Here is a 27,848-nt window from a genome sequence, read left to right on the forward strand (position 1 = left end):
ATAGCACAGAAGCAGGCCTATGAACTTTCTTTACCCTCTAGCAGACTTAAGCCCTTACCTAAATGGACCACCTAGTCTTTCTGCTGACACACATGCGGCCATGAAAAACACCAGTTTAAAAGGGCCAGACAGCTCACATATGGCTTTGGTAAAATGCAGGCAACCTAACTAAATGCCATTCCTAGGTGTTCCTCTCCTGCAAGCAGCCAGACTCTTAATAACGTGGTTTGCTTGAGCTAAGCACAGATCCATAGTTAGTCTTTGGGCCTCCCACAGAGTAGTGCCGGGTTTAAGTACTGTAAACAACCCACTGAATAAAGCCAAGAAATACAGCTCAAAGCCAAGAACTTGGGATGGGCAAGGAATAGGTTTCTATTTATGGTACCGGGCTGAGAGAGACAGAATGGGAGGAGACTTCAGAGTCAGGGACAAATTGTATCATGAACAGCTCACATCATATAAAAAGAAATGTTTCAATACAAGCTGGTAGCACCGTCTTGCCTCAATTATCAAAATACATCTGAAATAGAAAAGGTTAGTAACAGTGATCTTTGATATCAGAGAGAAATATACAGAGAAACCTAAAAGCTCTCCAGACTTCTCATCTCTTACAAGCAAATTTATTTTGCAACATGATAAACTGTTGCATAAGATATTCCCCTGCACTTCTTTAACCATTAAAGTGGTGGGTCTTTACCTGAAGACGTGCTTTTTAGCTAGCTTGATATAAAATCCAAGGCAAGGCTTGGGTTTCTGGCATTACTGAATTTTAATTGGTAGGAGAGAGACAAGTTCATCTCGATTTAGTTACACCAATGTATGAAGAATTCAAGACATTGTCTGTCTACCTGAACATTACAAACCAATGTTGATAGAAGGAACAGCTCATCTTCTGTTTCACTGATTCCACTTATCCTCTCCCTTTGTTATTAATGCTATTAAACAAACAGAGGAGTCCCTCAGCCCATTGCTTTGCTCAGACGTCAGTGACATGTATACAATTTCTCACAATATCAGCTTAATGCAGCACTTCTCTATTTTTTCATCAACTAAATTCTGGTAAAGATGTATCTTTTTGTTGTAGAATCCAGTATGAAATAAATGAAGCTTAAGCTCCAAAGTATTCATTTGAAAGTCTTCATTAGTTCCTTGTTGAATGCATGATGCATAAATCTCTTCAAAGATCAACAACTGTATAGGCTGTAAGTGATCAAACTTTCTACCGCAGCATTTGGTAGCAACTGCTGTTTTAAGACAGAATTTCAAAGTAGATGAAGTATTGATCATCTTCAGTAGAAATGCTGTGAACTCAACAGACTGGCTCTCATTAGCTCTAGTATTTTCTGTCCTCACAGAACTCGGGCAGGTAAGTGACTCTGGGATAAATGCCGCTAGCAGAATGATGCAGGTTTTTGGATGCATTTAAAAAACACTTTAAGGTGAGGAACTCGTGAGCACAGCAGAGCTGGACCTAACAGTTATTAAAAGGTGCAATGGATGTTCCCTGTCACAGCTACTGGGAATGGTCAGAAGCACCAGAACCCACCCAAAGTACCAATCTGTCTTCTTTTAATGTGCCTCTGAGTAAGGAACCAAAACCCAACAGCACAACAGATAATAAAAACACTTTCCTGAAGTGAGAGAAGGATCTTAATGCAAATAATATGACATATAAAAAGGATTTTTAGAACAAAAAGCTACAAATGTAACCTCTTTGCAAAATCCTGAATACTGTATCAAAGCATTTGTTACCTTAATTACTAAGGATCTGTTTACTCCTATAAAGCTGGTCAGCTTTGCAATTGCTGGTATCTAGAAACAAGCAGAGAGACCACCCTTTAGATGCTCTGTATTACGTACCTCTTTCCATTGAGTACTGAGGTGATGAGATTCCAGTCTTTGTTCCTCTGAATCCTGCCTATAGTGGACAGTAACTACTCCCACATTGCCAGTTTTAGGGAAAGGAGTGCTATGAAGGGACACCCGGATTTCAAAGATAACTGGGAAACTGCATACATGAAGATCAAAAGTCTATTTGACATTCTTCCTCTGTCATGGTAAGTTCCAGTAAACCTCTCCAGTATGAAAAGTAAGGAGGATTAGGTCACCCAGTCCTTCTCCAGGAAAGGTGGGATGGTCAAACATTATGACAGCTTACAGCAAGTCATTTAGTACTTTTTTTCATCAGTACTTTGGGACAGAAGTTGCTTAATGTAGATTACACTTCAACAGAATTCCTGAGGAGTTGTTAATACTGGCCAGATGAAAGTCAAGATACTGTCTACTTTGAAGCAAATCAAATGAATAGCTATTTACTCACAGTGTTAAGACAAACATTTGAAGTAGGAGCTGTTCTGCAAAATGACTACTTGAAAAATCATGGCTCAACCGACCCCTAAGCAAGCCAGAAATATCTACACTAATGAAGTCTAGCTGGTGGGAGGTTTATTTTGCAGATGTAAAGCACTAGCTGATCAGACCTTTGAGTTAACATGACATAAATGCCCAAGCTGCTTTCCAAGTGACATAATTACGCCTTATTGGAAGTCTTACAGTATTAGGTACTCTCCTTAGACTCAGCACCTGGAACAATGACCACATTAAACTGTTTCTCAGCTGGCCTTTTGAAATTTATTTTTAGCCTTTCCAGTTAGAGGGAAAACTTGGAAGGAGAGGGTAGAGACTAACTCACTGACTTGTAATCTCAGGAGTGAAAGAAAATGTCAATCTAACAGCCCGAATTTGAGCTGATGTCACATCTTGAGGCTGAAGTAATTATTTTTGCAATTGCCTTGGACAGGCAGCACTGCTTACCTTTTGGAGGACATTCAGAGGGCAGAGCTCCCCAGGTGAGCTGACATAGCTTCAGTTTCCAGTACATGAGTTTAATTTTTTAACGGAATCCCAAAAAGCTTGCTAGCACAGATGCGACTTCTCAGTTCCATCCACCCACACTGAATATGCAGCAACTGCCAAAGCTACACAGTACTTCTGGTTTTAAAAAAAAATATAATCTCTAGCTAAAAATAAATCACGGAACTGTCAACCTCATTTGTCAGCAAGCAATATGCTGTTCAAGCCATTGTCCACAGCCATTTTCTTCTCTTGAACAAAGAAGGGGCTTCGTTTTTAAAATATTTACTTCATTTGACTAAAACACTCTTGTGATCTTGCCTCCTTTGAGATATATTTGTCTTAGAAAATAAACCAGCGTTTCCTTTCCTCCAAGAAAAGCTGAGCTTTAGCATGAATACTTGCCCAAAAATTGCATGCTGTCTTGTTAACTTCAGAACCAGGGAAAACTCTTAATGCGGATGCTTGTCAGGAGATCCCCAGAGCCTGACATTCAGCCGAGCCCTGGCTGAGGGAGTTTTAGTTGTCCTGCTCAGCCCTATGGGCTGATTCACTTTTGTGGGGGGCAGCGTGAACGCGCACGTATGAAGTCAGAGAAACACATCCATCGCACTAAACTTAGTTACTGGCTGCTGTTGCCACTTCCCGTTGGTGAAACCCAGACACTTGTCATTGGCTCCGCTGACCAGACAAGGGACTCCATTCACCAGCGCCGTTTCCAACAGCTGCTAAATAACCAGGGTAACACAAACCCCAGCCTCGGCAGAAGGAGAATTCCTAGCTCAGTGCCGACAGCTTTGCAGTTTCAGGCTGTGTCACTGCATTTGCTTTTTCAATTCTAACGGCGGTGTTTAGCCCTCCTGTGTCTGAGTCCGGTATTAAGACAAGAATGTACTCATTGCAATAACATTTTTTGGAAAATCCTTTTAGGGTTATGGCAGAGTTATTACAGCTTTGAAGGAAAAGAGACATCAGTGAGACTGAGCAAGTCCAATACTGCTATTCTAGAAGTAATCAAAACTACAAAAAAAGTCATAGAACTGTCTAGGTTGGAAGGGACCTTTCAGATTGTGTCCAAACATCAGCCTAACACTGACAAAAACCACCACTAAACCATGTCTCTAAGCACTACGTCAACCCGTCTTCTAAATACCACCGGGGATGGTCACTCAACCACTTGCCCAGGCAGCCCATTCCAATGCTTAATAACCCTTTCAGTGTAAAAAATTTTCCTAATATCCAATCTAAACTTCCCCTTGTGCAACTTGAGGCCATTTCCTCTTGTCCTGTCGCCTGTGACTTGGGAGAAGAGACCGACCCCTGCCTCTCTGCACCCTCCTTTCAGGTAGTCGTAGAGAGCAATAAGGTCTCCCCTCATCCTTCTATTCTCCAGGCTGAACAACCCCAGCTCCCTCAGCCTCTCCCCATAAGCCTTGTGCTCCAGATCCCTCACCAGCATCGCAGTATAGTAATAAAATTAGTTTTACTACAAAGAAGGATAACTGTAAATTAACAGGCAAAGATTATTAATAAAGTTGAGTGGATGTGGATTGAAAATGCTAATACAATTAAGCGGGTTTATGACTGATATTATTCAGTAGAGATCTGCTATTTTTTGACAGAATACTGAAAGAAAGAATTGTTTTAAAAATAATTTATTGAAGAGAGGTAAGATTAGCCAATATATTCAACTTGAAGGGATTTTATGCAGCTAAGATATAAATGTGTATTTTATGTACATCTGTTACTGTAGCGCTAACATCTACTGTAAAGTTAGGGATTGAGATTATTTTTTCTTTTTAGGAGGTACAAGCACTTCTTGATTGCTAACATCAAAACTATAGAACATTTAAGGAAAGTATGATAGGAAAAACAAGTCCTGCCTCTCGGATTTAGCAGAACACTTAAGAATGTCAAAAGCAAGTCAGCTAGCTGACAACTGGGATCCTTCAATCACGTAACAACCACCATACTGGGTCACTTACAGCCCAGCATCCTGCTGCTGCCATTACTAACAGAAGTTGCCTGGGGAAAGGGTAATGATACTGTTCCAGAATACTTTCCAAGTCTCCAACATGTTGCAGCTCAAGGTCTTTCTGAGCCAGAGCTGGCACTATTGAAGTTAAACTTCCTAACAGGGTTCTTCCATTATCTTGTCCAGTTCCTGTCTCAAGTAATGCAAACAAAACTCATCAAATAGACAATATCCTGCTGCAATGGTATCAATAGCTCAACCGCACGCTGTAGAATAAAGAACAGGCTCTTACTTGTTTTGAACATGACATCTAGTTTCATTTGACAATCTTCAGTCTGTAGAGTGACAAATCCTGAATGATCACTACCTGTTGGTGCTTTCCCTGCTACTTGTGACTTTTACAGACCTTTATCTTATTCTACCTCAGCCACCGCTTTTCCAGGCTGAAGAGTTTGTCTTAGGCAGTCTGATGTTGTTATTGCCTTTGGTCACCTTTAAACAGTCCTCCTTTGAGTTTTTTCACCCCTCCAGATAACCAGATCAGAATTACATGCAGTATTCAAACCATGGCTTTGGACAGCGGCAGAACCATATTTTTTTTTTCTAACACTCTGCTTTTTGGACCATAATTCTAAATGTTGTCATGATACTGTCTTATTATAGCTCAAAGATTTATTTATATTGTTTTAGTAGTCAGCTCAGAGCTAGATATGTCATATGCAAAGCTAAAACCATTTTCCTCTGTGTACCACCTTCCACATGTTTACACTGAATCTTGTACCACTTCTTCAACCTGCAACCTCCTGCAATTCTTCAGTCAACTTTTTGTCTCTACTGTCTTTAATTACTTATTATTATTGGCAACTTTACCACCTTGCTATCTTCTTGCTTCCTCTTCACATCACTTGTCATAGTCTGATAGCAGCTTTTAATTAAAAAACAGGTGAATTAAAGAAAAGTTAGGAAGTCGAGTAAAAGACATTTTCTTTACTCCTGTTTGATAGCTGCTTCACTTCTAGCACCTTTTCACTGAACAAATATTAATGTGTTCCAGCAAGTTATATACTATAATCAGTGCTTAGTACAGTGTACGATCTTGTTAAGTCATCAGATATGGCTATCCTATGGTGAGGAGCATTAAAAAAAGAAGAAAAAAAAAAAAGACAAAAATGACTTTGCAAAGGAAACCACTGAACTAAAAGAATGGTTAAAGGAGGTGTAATTGTCTCCAGGGAGAAATACTGCAGCAGATGGGGAACTTGACTAGGCCTGGACGCAACCAGAGCAGAAATATCCTGTAGATGATGGGAGTTTTTTTCCATTAATTTGTTTTCAGAGCAGTAAAGAAAAGCAAACAAAGTACAACAGTGTGGAAATGAGTGACTTAATTCCCCAGAAACATCAGGCCAAATTTTTTGACCAGGTTAAAGATTGCAATTTCAAAAACCAGAACCTGCATGTAAAATGTTTAGATTAACCTTAAATTAGTCTAGCAAGGACAGAATCTGATCTACGGACAAACATCAAAAAGGAAGGAGCTGCAATTCCAAATTTACCTATTATTTTGTCAAAAGACAATTCTCCATGAGAGACAAGATCTGTTGCCAATTTACAATGCTAACCTGAACACTAACAGTTTGCTTTTCTACAACACTGCAAACATTTCCTCCTTGTGCTGGGGAAATATTGAGGAGGAAAATTGCTGTATGGATTTATCTAGGATCGTAAAGGGTTTTGAGGCAATCATAACTAAATGAAATTCTATTTTATTGAATTGGTAGCCACAAAACCTTCTATTCACCTGGAATAAGGAGACAGACAATGTAAGCTATGCTGTAAGAGCAAGACAGGCTTTTCAAGACTGGATTATGCGCAGTCACTTAAAAGCATGCTAAGATTAACAATGAGAGGGGAAGGGACTAACGCTGCTTTAGCCCCCTCAAAATGCAGATGCTCTAAAAACAAAATATAGACAAGTATTCTTTTGGACTGATTCAGTGGTGAAGTTCAACTGAGTGCTACTCCCCTGACTTTAACCAAATCTAGCCCTCTTTTGTTCTGATTTTCATCATGTTGCTTAGAGGTTTTTTTGAACAGAAGTGCAAAATGACAAGGAAAGTATTCAACCCCTTCTAAAACAGATCCAGCAACTAGAAAAAGCAAAAAAAAAAAAAGATTTCATCACTTGCTTGCTGCACAATTACTTGACTAATTTTTCCTGTTCAGAGGGTGAAACAACAACTCAGTGTTGACATAGTGAGGGAATAAGACCCACTGCTAGTTATTTAAAGAGCCTTCCTCCCACTTAATACTGGCATAGCTGTCTGAGACATCTCTCCTGTTGCCAGTATTTGTGGTGGTACGACTGGGATGCTCAGAGGATTGGTCAGTATATTGTCAGCTGTTTTTAACTGAAGGCTCTAGCCTAGCTTTAAACTCTAGCCTCTATTACTACTTCTGCCTTTAGGTGCCACATCCCCCAGTGCTTAATTTACTCTATTTACTATATATATTCTGAGGGAGGAAGGAAGAGGGAAAGGGCTGGAAATTCCCAGTGGGAGGTCTAACATTGTGGCTCACTCAGCGGTTTGTTTCCTCTCCCTCTGTAAAGTACTGGTTAGTTCCTAAATTGCATCCATCTACAACATCAGTTTTTGTGGATTTTACTGTGGAAAGCATTGTGCTTTTCGATAGAGGCAAGGAGTACAGCACACCGTGAACTGGGAGGATGCATCAGTATTACCCTGCCTGTTGTGGCACTGATAAAGAGTTTTTACATCTGCAGCAATGGCAGCAGTGACAAGTAGAAATGCATAGAAACTGTTGTTCAAATTGATACTACTTACCATGATGTGTGACGTGTGTGAACAGGACAAAAATATGACTTTAAGTGATACAAATGAGAGAAATCAAGCCATTCATATAGCTCATAGGAGTACTTGCAGCCCAGAGGAGGAATGTTACCTGTCCTCCGCTATCACCATCAATCAAAGAATGGGGAAACTACTGAAGAGCAAGATGACTTAACCTAAACTAGAAAATAAGGTCTCTGACAAAAGAACATTAGCTGCAATCAGTTTCATGGCAAGACTTTTGTCAGTTGTGCCATACAGTTTGCTTTGAGGGAGAGGGACATAAAGCTGCTTCTAAATTTAGGAGTATTGTTTTATGAAACATAAATTTTGAACTGAGATTGAGACCAAAGTCTAACTGTACCATCCGGAAGGGAACTTGCTTGCAGCATCCCCGCATCTTCTGGTTTGAGAGGCCAAGAAAGGTCCTTCTATCTTGTTAAATTAAGATATTTCTTTTTTCTAATTCAACAGAGTTCCACCTCATTCCTTGTTCCTCCTACTCCACAGAAAAACATTCCCAGTTGTTGCTGGCCTATATAGGTTGTCAGGACAGCTGACTGCTTGGATTACACAGGGCTATATTGTATCCCCTCAAGAACCAGCCACACTAAGTGCTTCTTTTGGGGCCAGGGCCCACTACTGGGCTGATACCAGCACACCAGGTGCCGTCTTGAAGTTGGAAATTCCACAACAACAGGCAGTCCTGCAAATGCTCCTCTCAAAAATCATTATCCCTCTTGAGCCTCTTACAGTACAAACCGACTCCAATTCAGGTATCTGAGTAACCAAAAGCATGATGAACTTGTACTCAGTTCTGACTTATCCTTTTAAAGCAAAGGGACAGAATGGCATCTTCTGTCTTTTATTTAGGTACTGGAAACTAAAGCTGCTCTGGCTTTTGGTAGTTTGAAAGATGATTTTTTCAGTTTGGGAGCAGATTTTTCACTTACATTTCTACTATTTACAGCAGTTACCTATGGCAATCCTGCATTTAAATGTTTTCAAAATAACTGTAGCTCTCCTCAATGCAGTAGTTGGAAAGCAGAACAATTACCATCCCGTGTAGATACTGCTTCCAGCCAAGGGCTTCTCTATCTCATCCTTACGGAGACCTCTTATTTAGCACTACTGCAAGACAGTCAGTCGATGCCAACTTCTTGAGATGTCACTAAACGCCTGCCTTTTAGGGCATTTCTCTATTGGAATTCCATGCTGTTGGGACATGTTACTTAATTCTCAAATTTCTTTGAAAAACTAGAGGTAGACTATAAAACATGCCTCAGCTCAGGAGTTGCTATTGGGCAAGCAATGGAGCATCCAGACACAGCTACAATTAAACCCAGACTGAAAGCCACTGTACCACGTAGGTTTAAAATGGGTCTTTCAGCTTAGAAGGACTTTATAGAACCAGAAGCTAATTAATATTTGAAAGTTATTTGAAGGGTCTTTAGAATTAATGACATGTTTCCTGCTCATCTACACCATTGCCAGAAACAGTCTTCCCATTGCTTTCAAGCTACTTTAAGCACTTAAAGCCAATATCACTATGGGCTGCACGGGCTGCTTAGAACTAACAACTTCCTGGACAGGTTATAGAACTGAGCAGATGCCAGAACTGTCAAAAACAGTGAGGGAAGCGAGGCAAGGAAAGATGTTTATATGGACACATTATTGCTTTGAGATCTAAGTCTCTTACAATCTAAAATAAACCACACAAGCATAACAATGTTAAATTTTTATAAAGCCTGCATGGTCAGCCCCTGAAAAACTGAACAAGAGCCGAAACTTAGACACCTGGAAGCACCCAGCACACTTACGCTCCTCCAGCAAGGATGCTGAAGCTCCCACGTGAAGCATCAGCAAAGAACCCAGGGGCGAACAGCCCTTAAGGTCACACCTTCATCATGAGCAGTAGATTGCCTGTGTCCCCCAAAAAGGAAAACCTCTAAAGCATCCATGAAGACCAAGTGAAGCACCCATGAAGATGAACAGCACACAAATCAATGACTGAAATACAAAAGATGAGGGCCTGGAGAATATCCAGCAGAGATCTGCACACAGTACAGAAAACTTTTTTTTTTTCACTAAAAAGACCAGTAAATAAAACATGCAGGGTCACACCTCAGGTTCTGAAGCTGGAAAAGCTGAGTAATGGCAAACATAGAATTGTCATGATCAAATACACCAAGCAGAATCAGCCCTCAAAAGGACTGACTAACCTAGGTTGGCATGTTCTCTTACTAGTAACGTCAAATGTGACTGTTAGTTTGAGAATTGGGTCTAATTAAAATGCAGCAGCAGATTACCAGTATAAGAACTTAATTTGTAATTAATAGAGAAACTAGACTAACAGATTTATTCACAGAACTGAGACTCTTGGCAGAAATATTGGTCAAATATTTTGCTATTCAACTTAAGATCACACCTAGTTCAGCTTGAAGGACAGCCAGCCTTTTCCTCTAGTTGTCAGTCTCACCAACTCAATGGCAGTAATTAACAGCTGCTGTTCATGGGCATGGGGTTATAATCAGCTTTTCATTCAAGGCATACATGCCATTAAGGCCAAGAACCCAATGAGCACCTAAGTAAAATGTATGTTAAAAAATGCCAACCATAAACCTGTTAAGAGGTAATCGCATCCTTAGAAACTTGAAGAAGTAACCTCTTATGAAGAGATAGTGCCTTTCACTCTTTAAACATCTGAGTTAACTCATTTCTGAATTTCAAAGATTCTAATGGGACAATTTCAGGAACTTGTTTCAGATAGCAGCCTTGCTAAAGAGATACAATGCAAAGTGTCTGTGTATAGCCTATTAGATATATATTTTTTTTTTTAGTAACCCTAAACCAGATTCATCAAAGCCCTCCCCCAGGCATAAGAGACAAAACCACCAAACTATTTTTATTTTGCTAAGGTTTTGAGGGTGCAGGCTGACCATGTGGCCCAGTGAACCTGGCAGGCAGCTGCTGCCAGACCGGTGCTTGTTTTCCCCGCTCCCAGCTGCCGCCTCCGCTGCTCCCTGCGTGCTCGCGCCCGCGTTCATCTGCTGCGCAGTGAGCTGGGCCAGGAAACCAAACCAGCACTTCAGAGCTTGCTGTCGGTTTGGCTCCCTGGACTGGCTCACCACAGGGCTAGATGAGTACTAGTACTGGTAAAGAAGGAGCATGGTGGTCGTGGGGACAAGCTTCTCTTCTGACAAGTTTTCATCAATCCAGCCTCATCATACCGTAATTCAGATACAGGGTACAGCTGGCTGGAATCCCCCTTAAGAGATTACTTCAAGATTAGCTATTTTCCAGATCAATTTACAGCCCTCTCCACCTTAGAAAAAAATTAATTCAAGTATTCTTACTTCAAAAATCCCTGGTGACTCTTTTGAAAATTATGTATTGTGACTACTGTAGACAGATTATTTATAACGGACTTCATACTACTGTTGGCCCGGTTAAGGGGTAATTACCTTAGACACAATAGATGCACGCTTTAGCAGCAGGACTGAAACTAAATGACTCACCCAATTACGATATATGGAATCTAATGATTTAACTTCTAAAGAAAGGGCAGGGCTTCCTACATAGTGACAGGTACAATATAACTATGGGGAAACCGACAGTCTTGTCTTTGTTCTTAACACATGAAAGTGGCTGCTGTAATCTAAGACAAATACATAAAATACAGGTTGTCCCTTTAAACTGGGAAGGAAAAATATTCAGGTCTGGGTGTGGAGGTCTTAAACCAGTTTTATTGGGCACTTTGCCAATGTTATGAAAGCAGTATATCACATAAGGGTGGAAAAATCAGCGTGTGCAAAAAATGTTGTAACCTGGGCAGGGGAAAAGAGGAAGGAGAACTTAGTGCACAGTGGTAGAGCACAGAAAAACACTATGGTCTATATGAGCATTATTTGTTTAGAGGGACATGGCATCCACACAGGCTCAGACCACCGGAACTCCATCTCTTTACAGAGGTTAGCATTATCTTGACAACCTGAATGGGGATATATAGCCCTTATAACTTATGAAAAGAAACACTCAAATAACTCCTTAGCCTAATTAAGATTCATAAACTAAGCCTTCTGCAGCTGTTGAGATTCATCTCCTGTTTTTGTCTGGAGGTTTGGGGTGGGGATCACTGTGGAGAGCACAGACCCCGGCAGACATGAATGCTAACTGCGCAGCTGTCTTGGGAGGCACGCTGCTGGATGGACGTGGCATTCCTCCTCAGAGACCAGGCCTGAGATGCGCAGTTGTAGTTTTTTCAAATTTAAAATTGCATGAGTGCTGACATACAAAGTTGAGAGTGAACACGTGATGTGCTTGTTCTTTTACACAAGAGGCAGTCAGGAAACAGCAGCATGAGTATCTCACCCCAAACAGTAAAGTTTTTCTAAATCTAGATAATTGCTCTCTGGAGGTTGACTTCTGACACGATGCAATGATATTTTTCCAATGAGGATATGAATTCTTGTAAGATTTATTCTAAATCCTCTAGTAGGTAATCATCTAGCCTGCTCAGATGTCTACAACTAAACGGTAAGATCCACATTTTTTGCTGAAACACTTTGTTAGTAATTTAAGAAGAAAAGACAATGTATCAGATCCCAAGCTTCTGGGGAGGCTGTACCCTTTTTGTAAGTGACTACCCTTGCTAGGGCGAACTGTGCTGTACCTTTCACTTAGCAGTAAATGCTTATTCTTGCATACATTAAATTCACAGCCTACAGAACATTCGCAGTCAGGGCATGCTAATATTATGACTTGATACTACATAGGATATTTTTGTAGCACTCGATATATCAGTGCCTCACAGTTTTGATATTTTATTCTCTTGACAGTCCTACAGAGTAGGGTAAAATTTGTACTACGTAGAAGAAGGTCTAAAGCAAAGAAACAAAGTTATTTGCTAAATATCAGACTGGAAGCTATGGCAGAGCAGGACCCAAACTGATGTTGATTAGCCATCCTTCCTAAAGTGCAATACTTAGAGCTTTCGTTACAAAATCCTTACAGTATGTATCTCTCAACTAATGAGTAAGAATTTCAATACAAAGACATACAACAGTATGCCTTTGAAAAGAGCTACTGTCTCAACTACTAATGCTCTCTAAACAAAAACTCCTATGCTTCCTCACACTAATGAAGTAGAATTAAATCAAGTAGCTTTAAATTCAAGCAGGAAGGGAAGAAAATCTGTCATAGGGCAAAGCACAATAGAAAGCCTCTACAGTCAAACTTGGAAAAGAAAGCACAGTCCTGTGGAAAGGGTGCTGTGTTAGTAGTTCTGCTAGAGACCTGGTGCATAGACCATCTCGTGTACTCATGCCTCTCACTTACCTGTACGATAAAACACTGTCTTCCTTTTATAAACTTACTACTCTACCAGCAGGGGACAAAAAATTAGACTAAACAGCTAACTACTACAGAAAATAGTTTTCTTAACTGTAGGGATTTTTACTCATGCCAGTATCTCATTTTTTTAATATTTAAACAAAGATGGTACCTTCATGGGGAGAAACAATTTTCTTAAATTTCTGCATGTCTGTACTCCTGGTTTTAGAGCTGACATCCTTTGTCTGGCAGCAAAGGCAAGGACTTTGGGAACAAACTTTTCCAGAAGTGCAGGGAGAGTCAGACAGAAAGACACTGCATCACCTTTCTCATTTTCACAACAGATATGGCTTCAAATAAAGATACAGGCAGATGACTAGGCATGTTAAATGCTCACAGGAAAGGAAGCAGTTCTTCATAATTTGTCACCAGCACCAGCTCCTGGACATTCAACTCCTTCCCTCAGACAACCTCATTCCACATAGTATTCACATTGGAATGACACTTGTTCTCAACACACAGGATCATTACCTAATTTCTAAAAGCACAAAAGCAATCCCTGGAAGGGTAACCTTCGGTTTGGTGATGTGAAGCACCGCTGTACCAGAGGGGTTTATTCTATATACTAAAGCCTGCTTCTCTATTAACAAACCAAGATGATGCTTCTAGAATAGCTTTTACGGTTTCAAAAATTACAAGCCCACCTCCCTGTAGGCTCAGGGGGTGGAGCGTAGCAGGTTATTGTGTGATGAAGAGTGTTTTAATCTTTCTGTAAGAGGAAATAATGGATGGGTGGATGTAACAAAGCCAGATGCCAAGGCCTGAAATGCACATAATATCTCAACCTCGTAACAAATCAGGAAAATGGGGGGCAGAAAAAAAGGGCAGCTATAGCATGCCAGAAGTAATGCCTTTGCTTTTCCATGATAGTATGGAAGACAGGAAGTCTGTCTTGGTTGTAATTGAAACAGATTTTCGTATCTCCTTTCTAGTAGTCTGGTTTAGGACTGATTAATGTGGTTTGTTTTGGTGTTTGGTTTTTTTTTTTTTCAATGTGGCCTTTCACTGACAAGTATTAAAGGGAATGATAAGTGACTTTTAGAAAAACACAAATGCATCCCAGTTTATTGTAACAACTACCCCAGAGCTAAGCAATCAATGGTGAACACCACAGCAGTGTGAGATCATCTTATTTATTAGTAATTACATGCCTAAACTCTAAGCACCAGGTCTGAGATCTCTTTGCAGGGATCTCTTCTCCCAGCCAACAACCCAACTGCATGAATGCTTACTGCAATTCACTCTTTTATTTGTTTTGCTCTACTGCTAAACAACCAAAGACAGCATACTAGAGTTCTCTATCTGTTGCTAATTCACTGTAGCTTCAGCCTCTTTAGGGATGTTTGAAAACGTTCAGCAAAGCACAGTGCCTTGAGCTTCCATTTCAAGGCAAGTCAAACAATTAACACAAACGCTAACCTTCATTCAGACCTATTATCATGCCACAAGTGTTTTGAAATACAGGCTAGAACCACAACAAACACATGTTTCTCTAAGAGCCTACAGGATGAGACAGGAGTGCATGACTGAACATTTAGCCTGCAGACAGCTTTTCTGTGTTTGTTTATGCAAAAGTTAAGTCTAAACATCTCCATAAAACAAGCAAGCCTTATTGCAATTTTACAGATGAGAAGTGCACAGAAGCAATGAGAAGTGACTCTTAATTTGAGGGCTCAGATTACCTAGCAGAAGTATCAGATTTAATGTCTGCTCATGCAGGGAAGGTTGCCTGTGCACTTAACACATAAACAAGTTGGAAAACCTCTGCTACTGGCAGATGAAGTTATCTAGGATAAAGCCCAACAGAAACAAAACAACCGAAAAGGAAGCAGTTCAGCTCTTAAAGGCAAAGCAAAATAAACATGTATTCAGTTAAATTTTAAGAGAGCTACGTCTGCCTTTTGATATGTGGATCTTGCCAGCTTTCATAAACCAAAAGTTACTTAAAATACTCTTCACTGTGACATAGTAATGTTAGAAAAAAAACCCTCAACTTCTCTCTAACAAAAAACCCTCATAGCAATGGATAAACTAAGTCAAAGCATTGGAGCACCCTCTCGTGGTAGGCTGGATAATCATGTTCTCCACAAGCAGCTGCAATTGATCCTTTTACCTTCTTAACTCTGAAGTTCACACAGCCTCCCGGGTGCTGCCCAGGCTCCTCGGCTAAGGTGGCAGTTCTGCCCAGCATGAGGCTGTTCATACTCACCTGCTCCCCGCTGACAATGTGGTGCGTGTTTCAAAGCCTGCTTCCCTGCTCAAACATAACAAGGAGAACTTTGTGTGGAGAGGGGAAGGCGAAAGAAAGAGGACAAGCTGTGTAAGTTGTCCTCACAGTCAAATGCCGTTCCTGCTTAGGAACAAAGTACTTACTGGCAATGGCTCATGTCTATCAGCTGCAGTGCTGTAACAGCCGATGCACAACAGAAAACATGCTAATAATCAGCACCTGGGGACACCCTTCCCCTACATGTAAAGCAAGAAAACTACCAACACTCACCTGAGTTTAAACAGCCTATAATTATGTTGCCTTAAGGCATGCCAGTCTCCATAGCCAATAACACAAGTCAGTATAATACCAGGGCTAAGTCCATCCACCTGTGGCTGAGCAGGTACTGAGAAGCCAGGTGAGCATTATTCTAGAGTTAAACTGCACCTAGAAGCAGTTACATGCTTTGCCACCTACCCCTGAAATGAGAAACACATTTTATTTAGCAGAAATACTAACAAAGCACACACAGAAGAAGTGGTTGCACCTCTACTGTCATGGTGCAGGCTTGTGTGTTGATGGAAAGACACATATATACTAAGTGTCTTATTCAAATTTAGCTTAACCATTTGACAAAAAATAGACGGAAGCTATACAGACTTATTCACATCAAAATAAGAAAGAATTAGAACTTCTGTACAAGACAAGCTTAGCTCTGACAGACTTAAGCTGTTCCCTATTTTAGCTTCTCAAAGCACATCTGTACCTCTAACTAGGTGCTATTAAATGACAATTAAATGACTGATTTAGAGGGCAATACTCTCTTTAAACGTTTTACTCCTAAAGAAGTTAAATATATTTAATTATGATGACCTAAAAACAGAAAATGAAAAAGTTTTCTGACAAAACAGATTTAGTACTGCTATGACAAAAGCAAGAATTAAACCTGCTAGACTTCAGTCTCACAGGATAGCTATGGCAGGCTACTCAAATCATCATTTGAGCATCTACTCGTTTTGCACAGCAACCCTAAGCCATCTAATGCAAGAAAAAAGTTATGAAAAGTTAGGGCTAATTGTTCTTCTGTAGCTTATATCAGACTCAAATTTATTAGAATACGCAAAAAAATAAATCTCAGTTTCTCCTAACATGAAAAATCAGCTCCTTCCTCACAGCTATGCTGCAAACCTGAATATCCATAGCTTTTTGATCCTGAAGAAAAAACCTAAATATAACGTGAAATACTAGAACTGCAAGACGCTATATTTCATCATCCTATTTATTCTAAGGATCTTCTCTAGACAAAGCCTTTTTAATCTGATAAACTACCCCTGCTTTCTCTGTTTACTCTTGGGATTATTTTTTTTTAGAAAAGCCATAAATCAAAATAAAGTAAAACCAACAAACACCATCCTGAATAACAAACACAATTTATGATTAGTGGAAAAGTGTTCTGCTGTGCTTCACTGATTAATTGGGCCAGAGCACAGGTTATGCAGTGATATCAATTACTAAAGCAGTGTTCATCCCTCCCCAAGCTGTACACATCTTTCAGCCTCAAAAAAAGAAGACAAAACCTACCAAAACCCCCCTGATCTTCCTAGCCAGGAGAATGCATAAGAATTCTCCTGGGCCTGCAGAGAGCTGGCTCTCGCTGTTTATATATGTTACTGCCACAAATAATAAAGCTCGTCATGGCTTACTTGATGCCAACCCCATCAGTAAAAAAAAAGCAGCTTTGAAAACAAACCAGAAATGAGTTATATCACCACAAAGTGATCAAAGAAACAACTTTTACAGCATCTGTTCAAGGTCTTGCCTATACCACAGCCTTTATGCTTTGATCAAGGTGCCATTCTAAGCGTAACTTTACCGAGACTCAACTCTACTAATATCAACAATATTATAATATGTAGGACATTCAGCAATTTAAAGTTCAGGTTTGAAGAACTTGTTATTTTAACTTTAGTATCTTAAATCTGAGCCTGAGCACTGCCACTTATTAGACTGAATTTTTTTTCTTTGCCAGTTTATAGATGAAAAAAATTAATTTATAGGAGAAAAGGAACCACAAATCAGCTCTCTGACAAAGGACACTGTTTCTCTTGTACCGAAGTAAAGCTTTACAATTAAAACGTACGTTTCAAGAAAAAATTGCATTAAACACAAGCAGTCATTAAGTCCACACTTACACAATCCAGCTCAGCCAGAGTTCTGCTGCACCCAGTGACTTAATGGAGGCAGGAAGCTTTGCTACTATTTCAAAAGATCTTCAAGGTTACTCAGATCCCTAAGAAGGGCCCGTTTCACTCTTCCTAGATGACATAACTTGTATCAATTTTAAAAACTCTTGCATAAACAGATTTTTTTGATTGCTAAACAGTCACCATAGTTTTCTTAATTGGAAAATTCTGACATATAAGATTGCTGGACCAGAAATAACACTGTAAAAATTATTTCTTGTTAAATCCCTTCAAGGCTAATCTAAATTTTCCAGTTTTCTTCTATTACTAAGTAAATTTCAGAGATACCGGTATAGCTGTTTCATGTCTCTACTTCTGCTCTTGGCTTTTCTAAGTAGCAACACAAAATTGATATTCTCATCAGTTGCGCAGCCTCCCACAGATTTCTGAATAGCAGCAGTAAAACTGAACAGTCTTGGTAACTCCATGACACTGCTGGTTAGCAAAATGAACCCTGAGCAGCAAAGGCTTTGAAATAATCTTGAGAAACTGAGTTGACCCTGTAAGCTAAGAAAGGCCTCATTATATTAATTTACACTCCAGCTTGGGTTTGAAGGGTTATCTTCACAATCCATGGGATACAAAATTAGAAAATACAAATGTTTTCACTTTTTGTCTAGAAAACAGATCCGTGCTCTGTAAACACCTTTCGGACCCCCAATGTTTAGGTTAAATGTAGGATGTAATACTAATCTACTTGGATATGACAATATTTAAACAAGCTTCAAGGCTGGGCCATGTTGGAGTGTACACAGATTTGTGATGAGGAAATGTTTCTCACTTTGCCATTCCTGTATGTTTTGGTGTGTGTATTGTACAGGCACGCTACCCTCTACTTTTCAAAAATTATGAGTCAAATTGAACACAATCTGAAAACCAGGATCACTTCATGACCTATGCTACATACTACCTCCATAATAGCCAATATTAATATAATTTCTTTGAACCAGAAGCAAGCCTGGCACCTGTTTCAAAATTAGCCATGGTGCTGAGCACACTCAACCTGCAAAAAAAAGTGATTACTGGTATCTTATGCCAGTCTACTGTAAATCCCACATGTGAACACTCTTTAGAGTGTATATGTTGCATTAACTATTCGATTGTACTTCATTCTACCCCTGGTAAGAAGTGAACAAGAGGAGGAGATCTTGATGGGTTTTTCTTTCCCAAAACAAACAGTCCTGCAAATTAACATTTGATTGTGCTCCAGGAGCTTGCACTCCTCTTGTTTTTGCTCCCAATCAGTCATCAGCTACATCAGCCCTGAATAGGTCAGACAGTAGGACTACATGATCATTGTAGGCCCCTTCCAACTAAAATAAGTCTATTCTATGTGGGGAAACCCCCCAACCAGTATGCTGCCTACTTCAGGGACGTCAGTTGGTAATCCACTTCTAATTTATCACAGATCAGTTTAGAAGGCCCACTTGTCTCATTCAACAATTATTAAATATACCCAAGATTGTTTTTTAAAACATTGTATTTCAACTGTCCAGTTTCAGAGATAATCTCCAGTGTACTAAAATTCACTATTAGGGAGAAGCTACAAGATCATCTTTTACCCTTTCCTCTTTTTCCAGTTTTTTCTTATTCCCGTTCTTTCTTCTCCAGCCTTATCTGTATTTCTGGAGATAGTCTTCTCCATAGTTGTTGATCCAACATATCCTAGTTGAGATGATGACAAAGAGGAACAGCAGAGACACGCTTGATGCTTTGTTGTTGGGATTATCATAGGAGAAAGGAAGGAGAAATAGACTGGGAGGTGCATAGGGTCACAAATCCGGAACGTTCTCATCCTCCTGTCCTCTACTTTGATTCCTAATTTGACACTAACAGCAGCAGGAGATGGTTCATATGCTTTTGCCATATAAGCTTATAACAAGAAGGTGGTACTTAGGTTTCACTTTAGTATTAAATAACAACAACAATAAAAAACACCAAACAAACCAGGAAAGAGCCCCAAATCCAAACCATTAACGTTATCAAATTATAGGATGAGGGGATGCAGAACTATCCTACAAAAAAAAAGACTTTTCCTTCATTGAATCACTATTGTCATAGAATACTTTCAAATGAACATGAGAAGCACCAAGTTTATAAACACATTATTTTTAATGTTTAATTATTTTTAAACTAAGTATTATTTTTAAAGGAAGTATCACAGTAAGATTAAGATCCTAAGGACAATGCTTGGGAGGGATGGACAGAAGAGGAAAGGAATTTCTTGAAAAAGTTCAGTCTTAAAAGAAATATGTTTAAATGCCCTTTAAAGAACACTGGAAGATAGAAATAAAACCAATGCAACTCTTCCTGAAGTATTTATGTGCATCTTTGTCTCTCCCTCAAAAAAGGCAAAGTTATTTTTGGACTGCTTTTTGAAATTCCTGTGCTGATTTAGCTGATACTGAAAGCCACCCATTAAAAAGTTAATTTATCCACAGTTGCAGATAAGCAATTGTATTGGGAGATGCACTTGTCTTTATAGAAAGCCCACAAAGCACATGGAACTTCCTAAGCAGATACGGGTAATATAACTAAGCTTTGTTGTTGCGGTTTACAGTGTTACCAACAGGAAGCCTCAATGGTTTTGTAACAGTCACTTATTGTAGACAGAATAATCTCTACGCATAACACCAAGATCAGCCTTTAAAATAAAGTATTTCATAACCACAAAACCAGAGAAATGTCAGGGATGATGCAGTAATGGTGAGAGAATCATTACTTCGGACCCAACAAGTCAACCGTGTTTACCCCACTCAGCACAAAGCTTTTGTTTCTCTCCTGCTGCGTTGGGGGAAAGAGAGACCGCTGGTGGTCCAAACCACTATGAGAAACGTTTCTTTACCAGTAAATACTCTTCTGAACGCTGTTAAGAAGGAACCTGTATGCCTAGTTTGCAGATTCACCTGCAAAGCCAGTCAAGGGGCCATCTGCACTACGGCTAACGAGCTTTGCATCATTCATAATTACGTACTGTTGAAAGAACGACTAGCCATTTGGCAAGCAGTGATTTAGGAATATCATATTCTGAAACAGTTATGGTGTAGGTGAGGCTTTAGTCTGTGATCATCCAGCCATGGCTTTTTGAAATAGAACCAGGTGAAAATGAACTTGGCAAGTCACTAAACAAAACCTAACTGTATAACTTGTAACAACTTTCACATGCATCCCTACTGGAATAAGTATAAACTGCTGTTTCTTGCTTTATATTAGTTGGATTTTAACATAGTTTCTTATGAGTGTGAACTAGTCAGCTGTCAGCAGTATTTAGAAGACAGTTTACAGATAACAAGTATACTGGGAACATTAAGTTGTGACAACTAAGAGAAATGAGCTAGAATAAATCACACTAACGATCATCCAGCTTTACCTATAAAACACAGATCTAAAAAGTATGATTTGACTTCAGCAAGGACTGGCCTGCTTTAAGAACAAACATGACATATGCTGAAGTAAGTGGGTCACAGAACAGGTCACTTCTCCTGAACACCAGTGAAAACATGATTTCAAGCCTACTGTCCCAGAATCTGTAATTAGTACCAGCCATAAAATATTCCTGAAGCCAACCCTGCTACAGCATCTCTAGGAGATAGTCCAACTATCTTCCAACTTTAATTATGTGAGCCATCAGTCCTGCTAGATTAAAAAAGATTATTTAAACCACTTGTGACAATTTGCTTTTGTCTCCAATACCTTACACGTTCACTTTCCACTGATTTGTTCACTTGGCCATGTCCCTATTTCCAAAAAAATCCCACAAATTTTTTTTTTTGCAAAACATTGCACTTGCAAGCAATAGCAAGTTTGTGAAATATTGCTAGAACAACTTGTACCACACCATCTGCTACATGTGGAGAACTGAGAAATCAGAGATCTGTCTGGGCTTTAAAATTTGATTTTTAAGTTAGTTCTGACTAACATCTTTTGAAGTAACTTCATTTCAGTCTTACCTTCTTCAGACTATGTTCCCCTGTTTGTGTGAAAAGAACATAGGAACTATACCTACGCCAGGAATTACAACAGATCCGTAGTCTTTGTTATATTGTCCCTTCCATCAAGTTGGTAGAGTCCCCTCATTTGCCAAATACAGTATGCAAAAATCCCAACTTAAGACAAGGTATGAAAATGAGTACTGAATGCAAGCGAATCTGCAGGAATAATTTAGATATCACGGAAAATGATGCAATAGAGAACACGCCTATAATTTCATGTTCTACGGGAGATGTTCCCCAAGACACTTAGCTGAAACTACCCTTTATTCCCCAAACAATTAGTTAAGAGTTATTTATACATTATGGTCCCACAAGATTTCTGATTAACAGTACAAAGAGTCAGGCACTGAATACAGTGATTATATTCCATCTGCACAGAGCATTTACTGACAGGAAAGTCTGCGGGCAAGTAGCTCTGGCCCGAGCTTGCTGCATTTCACTGGGATGAAAAATAAAGAACATTTTAGGCGGCCCACAAAGTGCAGTTGTTAAACTGACCCTATTTTCTCTCCTTCTTTCCATTTTCCTGCATCCAGCCCTTCAGTTTCACTGAATTTCAAAGGGATAGTGTTATTTATGCTTCTTCCTGTTTCAGAATGTTTTTGTCATGTGGCATAGCACTCCAACTGCCTTAGGGGAGCTTTAATGATAATTTTATTTTTAAAAGTATAGGCTTATCTTGCCTGACCTTGATGCACATAATAAAAGGTTGCTAACCTCCTCCTCTAGAAAACAAAACAGGGAACAAATGTCCTGTGCCTGCTGGATCAAAAGCTCAAGTGTGGCAGAGCCTTCCCCTACCCCAAAATATATCACCAAGGCAACTGTAGCAGTACTGCAAACAGGTATTGCAAAGGCTTCCTAGCCAGGATTTAAATAATCTGATTTTCCTGCAGTATGTTTTCTACAACACTCAGCAAGTCTTTTCCAAGATGAAAAGCATGCTAACACCATTCCAAAGAATATCTTGGTACGGCAGGCAGTTATCACTGCTCCTCAGAAAGAAAATTAGAGCATGTCACTGTTCAAAGGTCATACGAGGAGCCGAGCAGAGCCCATGTAACTTGGAAGTTGTTGGTTGTCATCAGTTGTAGCAACCCTTCCCTCAAACAAACTACTGAAAGGATAAGCGAATAACCTACTTCCCTGTTCTCTCCCATTTCTTCTCTGAAAGGGAAAAGCAAGCTCACCCTATAACGGCACCAAGCACTGCTTATCTTTTCTGGTTGCACTAAACTGTAAGAATTTGATCAATAACTAGTGTTCACAACAGCTTCTCCCTCTTGAGTTGTCGTCCCTGTGGTACTAGTTAATTCTGATGCAGTGTACATGGAAACACCAGTGTTTGAACGATCCTTCTGTTTACACTCTTCCTTTCTAGTACATTACTAGCAACCAACATGCTTGATGATCCATTGCTTGCTTTTATAAGTCATACATTATGTCCTAGGAATGCTCGCAATGGGGCATTTTGAAGGGCTAATTGCAAAAGGCTGCAAAATACACAACTATCTTTTGCATCTTGGAGAACTCTGCTCCACAGCTAACAAATCACATTAGCCCATCAGCTTGCTTATGACTTTTCTGCTCAACTACACAGCAGTGCTCAGAGAATTCAATACTACGATGACTTGAAACCCTCAAGAGTACAGGTATCTGTTCTTGTGATAGAATAGTGGGATGTTACAATACAGACTTCCCTGTTCTTTCCATAAAGCAGAAAACATCTTCAAATTCCTTGCTTCTTCCAAAAATACACCCTGAAGTAGGTAGTGCCTGTATACCTGTAGTGCTTCTCCTACACAACTGTAACACAGCAAACACGCCTGGGAAAAACTTGGAACTCTTGACACTTCAAGTCAGTTGTGTAAAAATGCTCTTCCTTCATTTTTGGTAGCCTAGCGTAAGAGATTTTACACTTTAATTGATTTGACACAACCTGTTCTTCAAAATCCTTTAGCAAAATGGGTCTGAGGCTGAAAAAATTGTTTACTTCCATCCTTTTCATAAACAGTCCAGAGGAATCAACCCCGGAACCAGGACACCCTCAAAATGAACTTTGGCAAGAGTACTTAAGAAAGGTTCATGTTGCTCCTGGCCCAGTATATATGAAATCTGCCAACACGAGCCAAGGCAGAGATTTATACCTGTAAAGGGTCTAGCACCGGTCATGAGGCTGCCTTCCTCACATCAATGAACGTATCAAGGAAAGCCAAGGAAAGTAGACAATCCAGGCTCATCCTTAGACTGGCTGGTTTAGTCAGCGGTCCAAGAGTCCTTGCCCATAATCCTGTCCATTTTCTGTCACTTTTCACACACTGAATACAGATCCTAGAAACAGGATGGAAGGGTCAGGTTCAGAAAGAATTTACTAGAAAAGAGGAATGTGGATCAAGTAGTATCGCCAGCAACCACAGTATCTCAGCAAAAGAAGTATAGAACTAGGAAGAAAGCTAGCAGGAAAGCCAGGTTAATTAAAACAGGAGAACAAGGTCAGTAAATGAAAAATAAGAATAAGAAGTTGAGAGGAAAAAAATAATTCCCTCAGACAAGGGGAGTCAGGATCACAAGAACACAATTTCTTTGAGAAAGCAAGTGAACTCCAGATTCAGGAACACGACAAAAATCTTTCGTTACTGCCGAAGACAAGTATAGGTACCCAACTTTGGGTACAAATAGGTACCCAACTTTGACTAGCATTTGCTATAGATTATTAATAGTGAGTTGTTCACTCATTTCTAGGAAAACATGCATAGACTCAGGAAACAATTTCACCAAGATGGGATAGGAGTTTGAAGCCTGCACTGAAACTCTCAAAAATTGGATTGCCAAAAAACCCCACACCTTTTACATAATCTAAAAGAATAAAAAGCTGTATCTTATTTTCAATAGACACATCTTCCTTTACAGTCTGCAAATAAAATAACAGAAGCAACAAAGACCTAAGTAAAATGACATTCAATACCTTACCACTGAAGCAGATAACCTAAGCAATATAAATAGACATTATTTTAAAGATACAATTGCTGTTATCACAGCGAAACATTCTTTTTATATGCCATTGAACAGTTTTATTCAGTGTGTTGACTTCCCAGGTTCATTCTTGTTTCTAGGTCTAGAGCAGAAGGGCTGGCAGAGCACATAACTTGTCTATCTGGTGTGCGTGCATGCTTAAGAAAGCTCTTTCTTTCAGTTTCCCTGCCATTACATGTAGATTATGCTGCTTTCTACCGTTAAAATTTAGTAGGGCGGAGGGAAGAGCTAGAGGGATTTGTTCAGGATGCTGAACTAAATTACTACTAAAACACGTAGCAATAATGAAAAGATGCGCTTGAGTCAGTCTCAACTGTGTTATTCTTAAGTAACTACACGTCCTCACATGGTGCACTGCACTTCCCACAAATGTCCTTTCTGTCCTTGCCTTTTAAGAGCAAGAACCAAACAGTCATCTTGGTACCAAAACACCAAAAGACAGTCTGTCATTAGCAGGGGTGCTCTTGCCTGCTAAGTCACACTTTGCAGTCTATACAGCAGTTTTGCTCTGCTGCGCAAGACTTAGACCTCAGCATACTGAAAGAAGCAGGAAACGTGCATAACTTCCGAGATTGGCTCCTAACATTGTGAATTTAGTGTGTTAGTCTACTTATAGTAATGTTTCTGCCAAAGTACCTTTTAAAGTACAAAAATACAAAGACACCAAAGTAAACATGAAGTTGATGATACTACAGCTGAAAGATGCTATAAAACAGCAATCCTTAGTTTTAACTGTGGTAATAGCGGGTCAGGAGTTTCAGCAAGCATAGAGTTCTGTTTTGGTTTTAAAGCTGATACTGCTCCCTGAACTCAAAAGCTGTGATAACACTGAGATTTTAAGAACCAGATTTAGTGCTGCGCTCTTGTTTTGATAGATACTTATGTGTCAGCAGTCACAGCAGATGATATTTACATTTAGACTGCTGGTTGCACGTTCCTTAATCTTTTTGCCTATGCTCATTCTATTGAGCAAAAGAAAATATGTATTGTCAGAAGCAGCCTTGCTCTATAAACACTGACATCTCTCTCCACTGAAAGCCAAACTAGCCAAGCTCTCCATAGCAGAGTCGCTTCTTTAGGAGTAGAGATGCATCCACGCATCTATTCTCAACATGCCTGTCAAGGCAGACACAGGTTTCAGTTGATCATGCCTTCCAAAACTTGTGCATTATATTAAGATGTTGCCAAACAGATATAATAAATGGAAAAAAAAAAAAAACCAAAAAAACCCTAGTTACAAAGGAGGATTTGAAGTTGTGGGCTCCTCCTAAGAGAGATTACAGAAAGTAATCATGTTGCATTAAACATTTCCGGTATCAGTTTACAGCAATAAGAATAGAAGTGGAGAGGCAAAAACTTCCACCGAGAATCAGATGGCAGCTATAACACCCCAGTCAAAACACAATCGCTTGCTCTGTCGGGAGCTACGTAGCAACAGAGACACATAGATCCAGAAGGGCAAGTTATAAGCGCCTCAGTAAACAGAAAGACAAAGCACATGTAACGTTTACCTTTATAAACAAAACCAGAGCTAGGAACCGCCGCAGTGACAGCTAGCAAGCTGTGCAAGTTTTGATTCCCGGTGGTGCCACCTCGCTTCTGCTGTGGACGGCGGGGAGTCGCCTCCCCCCAGCTCCGGGGGAAGTTTCTCCGGCCCCGATTTCGCTGCCGGGCTCCGGGCTGGGCCGAGGCGAGCATCCCCCGGGACGTGGCAGGGGCTGCCCCGCTCTCCTCGCCTGCAAGAGCCGCCTCTCCTCGCCCCGGCAACTCTCCCCTCCCCCAGTTAAACCAACAACAACAAAAGAGGGAGGAGAAGGGCGGGCGATCTCGTCCCTCTCCCCCGAGACCCCCATCCGACCCTCTTGGTGGTGGTGGGAGCGCAAGCGGGCGCTCCCCCAGCCCCGCTTCTCCCTCCTTCCTTCCTCCCGGCCCGGCCCGGCCCCTCACCGTGCTGGGTGAAGATATTGAAGCCTCCCTCGGCGGTGCGCCCGACCGCCTCCCGCCGGCGGCCCGCCGGCCTGGCCGCGCTGCTCCCCCGCAGTCCCCGCGGCTGCTGCTGCTGCTGGTGCTGAGGCGGCGGCTGGAGCCCGGCGCCCGGCTCCCCGACGCGGCCCACCTGCTGCCCCATCGCCGCGCTGCCGGCCGCGGCCCGCGCTCACATGCCGCCGCCGCTCCCCGGCCCGGCAGGCGGCCTCCCCGCTCCTCCCCCCGGCGCGGCCCGGCGGCTCCCGCCCGCCTCGCCGCCCCCGCCGGCCCCCGCGGCGCTCCGGCCTGGGACTCACGGACTCGCCCCCTCAGCCCCCGCCGCCATCTTAAACCACAGAGCGCCGGGAGAGAGGGGACAGAGCGGCTCCCGCAGCCACCTCCGGTCCTCCCAGGGAGGCCGCCCACCCCGCCCCCGCCGCAGTCACACAGGCGCGGTGACACGGGGAGCGAGGCGGCGGTGGGGACAGGTACAGCGAGGGGGCATGGACTGAGGAGCCAGACCCCCGTCGGGTCGAGGGTCCTCCCGTCTCGGCCGCGGTTTGAGGCCAGGCGCGGGTGACCCGACGGAAGGCCGCGGCCGTGGCCCCAGGGTTGCTCCCCTCATGGCGAGGCTGAGCCCCGAGCCTCCTGAACACGCTTTCCCTGTAGGCTAAAGCCAGGCTGGTTCGACTACAAACACAGGCAGGCGTGAGGCGTGAAGCCGGACAGGGTGGTGGACCCGGTGGCAGAAGGGAGTGGTGGTGGGCCTGGCTTGAGCCATGTCTGTCTTATCTCCTCTGCCATGGAGGGTTCACCAGGCCCCCGGCGAAGTCCCGGGGCTGCCACCGGGACCTGCGCTCCTCTCTCTGCCTCTTGCTCTCCTGGCCGAGGGTGTGGAGGGAGAGAAAGGCACGACTGGGTGAATAGCATCAGGCGTGTTGGTGGCCAGGGGTGGTTGGCAGCGGCGTCTGTGTCATTGAGTGGCCAAACGTGCACTCTATTCTGTAACAAACTGGTAAACTGTCATCGTTCACCTTGTGTAATACCAGCATAAGGCTCTCCAATTCAAAGCAGAAGGGAGGAGGTTTCATCCTGAAAGATAATGGTGCTTGTTGCAGTTCAGGGGACCTAGGCACTTGGAAGTCTTTCACTCTCCACGCTAGCTACTGTTTCAGCAGTGCATTGGTGGTGTTGCCTCGTCGTGGATAAGCCACAAGGTGGCTCATCTCGGGTGCCCTCACCACACCACTGAGAACTGAGATGACAGTGACAAATTGGCTTGGTAACGCTCAGGGCCAGCCAGCTTCCAAAGAGCCACAGCAACCTGTGGCTGGA

General features: G+C 41.5%; 1 protein-coding gene across 3 annotated transcripts in view; it reads right to left on the reverse strand.

Moving 5' to 3' along the window:
* Nucleotides 1-26,676, reverse strand: part of ABL2 (ABL proto-oncogene 2, non-receptor tyrosine kinase) — a 45,150-nt gene extending 18,474 nt beyond the window's left edge. For 2 of the 3 annotated variants that reach the window (XM_074152792.1, XM_074152791.1), the window contains exon 1: nucleotides 26,496-26,676. In XM_074152792.1, coding sequence (XP_074008893.1) covers nucleotides 26,496-26,676 — 181 coding nt within the window. Of the gene's footprint in view, nucleotides 1-26,488 lie in introns of all 3 variants that reach the window. The other variant, XM_074152790.1, reaches the window with a different exon arrangement.
* Nucleotides 26,677-27,848: the final 1,172 nt, after the last annotated feature.

This window comes from Numenius arquata, chromosome 8 (assembly GCF_964106895.1).
Source record: "Numenius arquata chromosome 8, bNumArq3.hap1.1, whole genome shotgun sequence".
NCBI lineage: Eukaryota > Metazoa > Chordata > Aves > Charadriiformes > Scolopacidae > Numenius > Numenius arquata.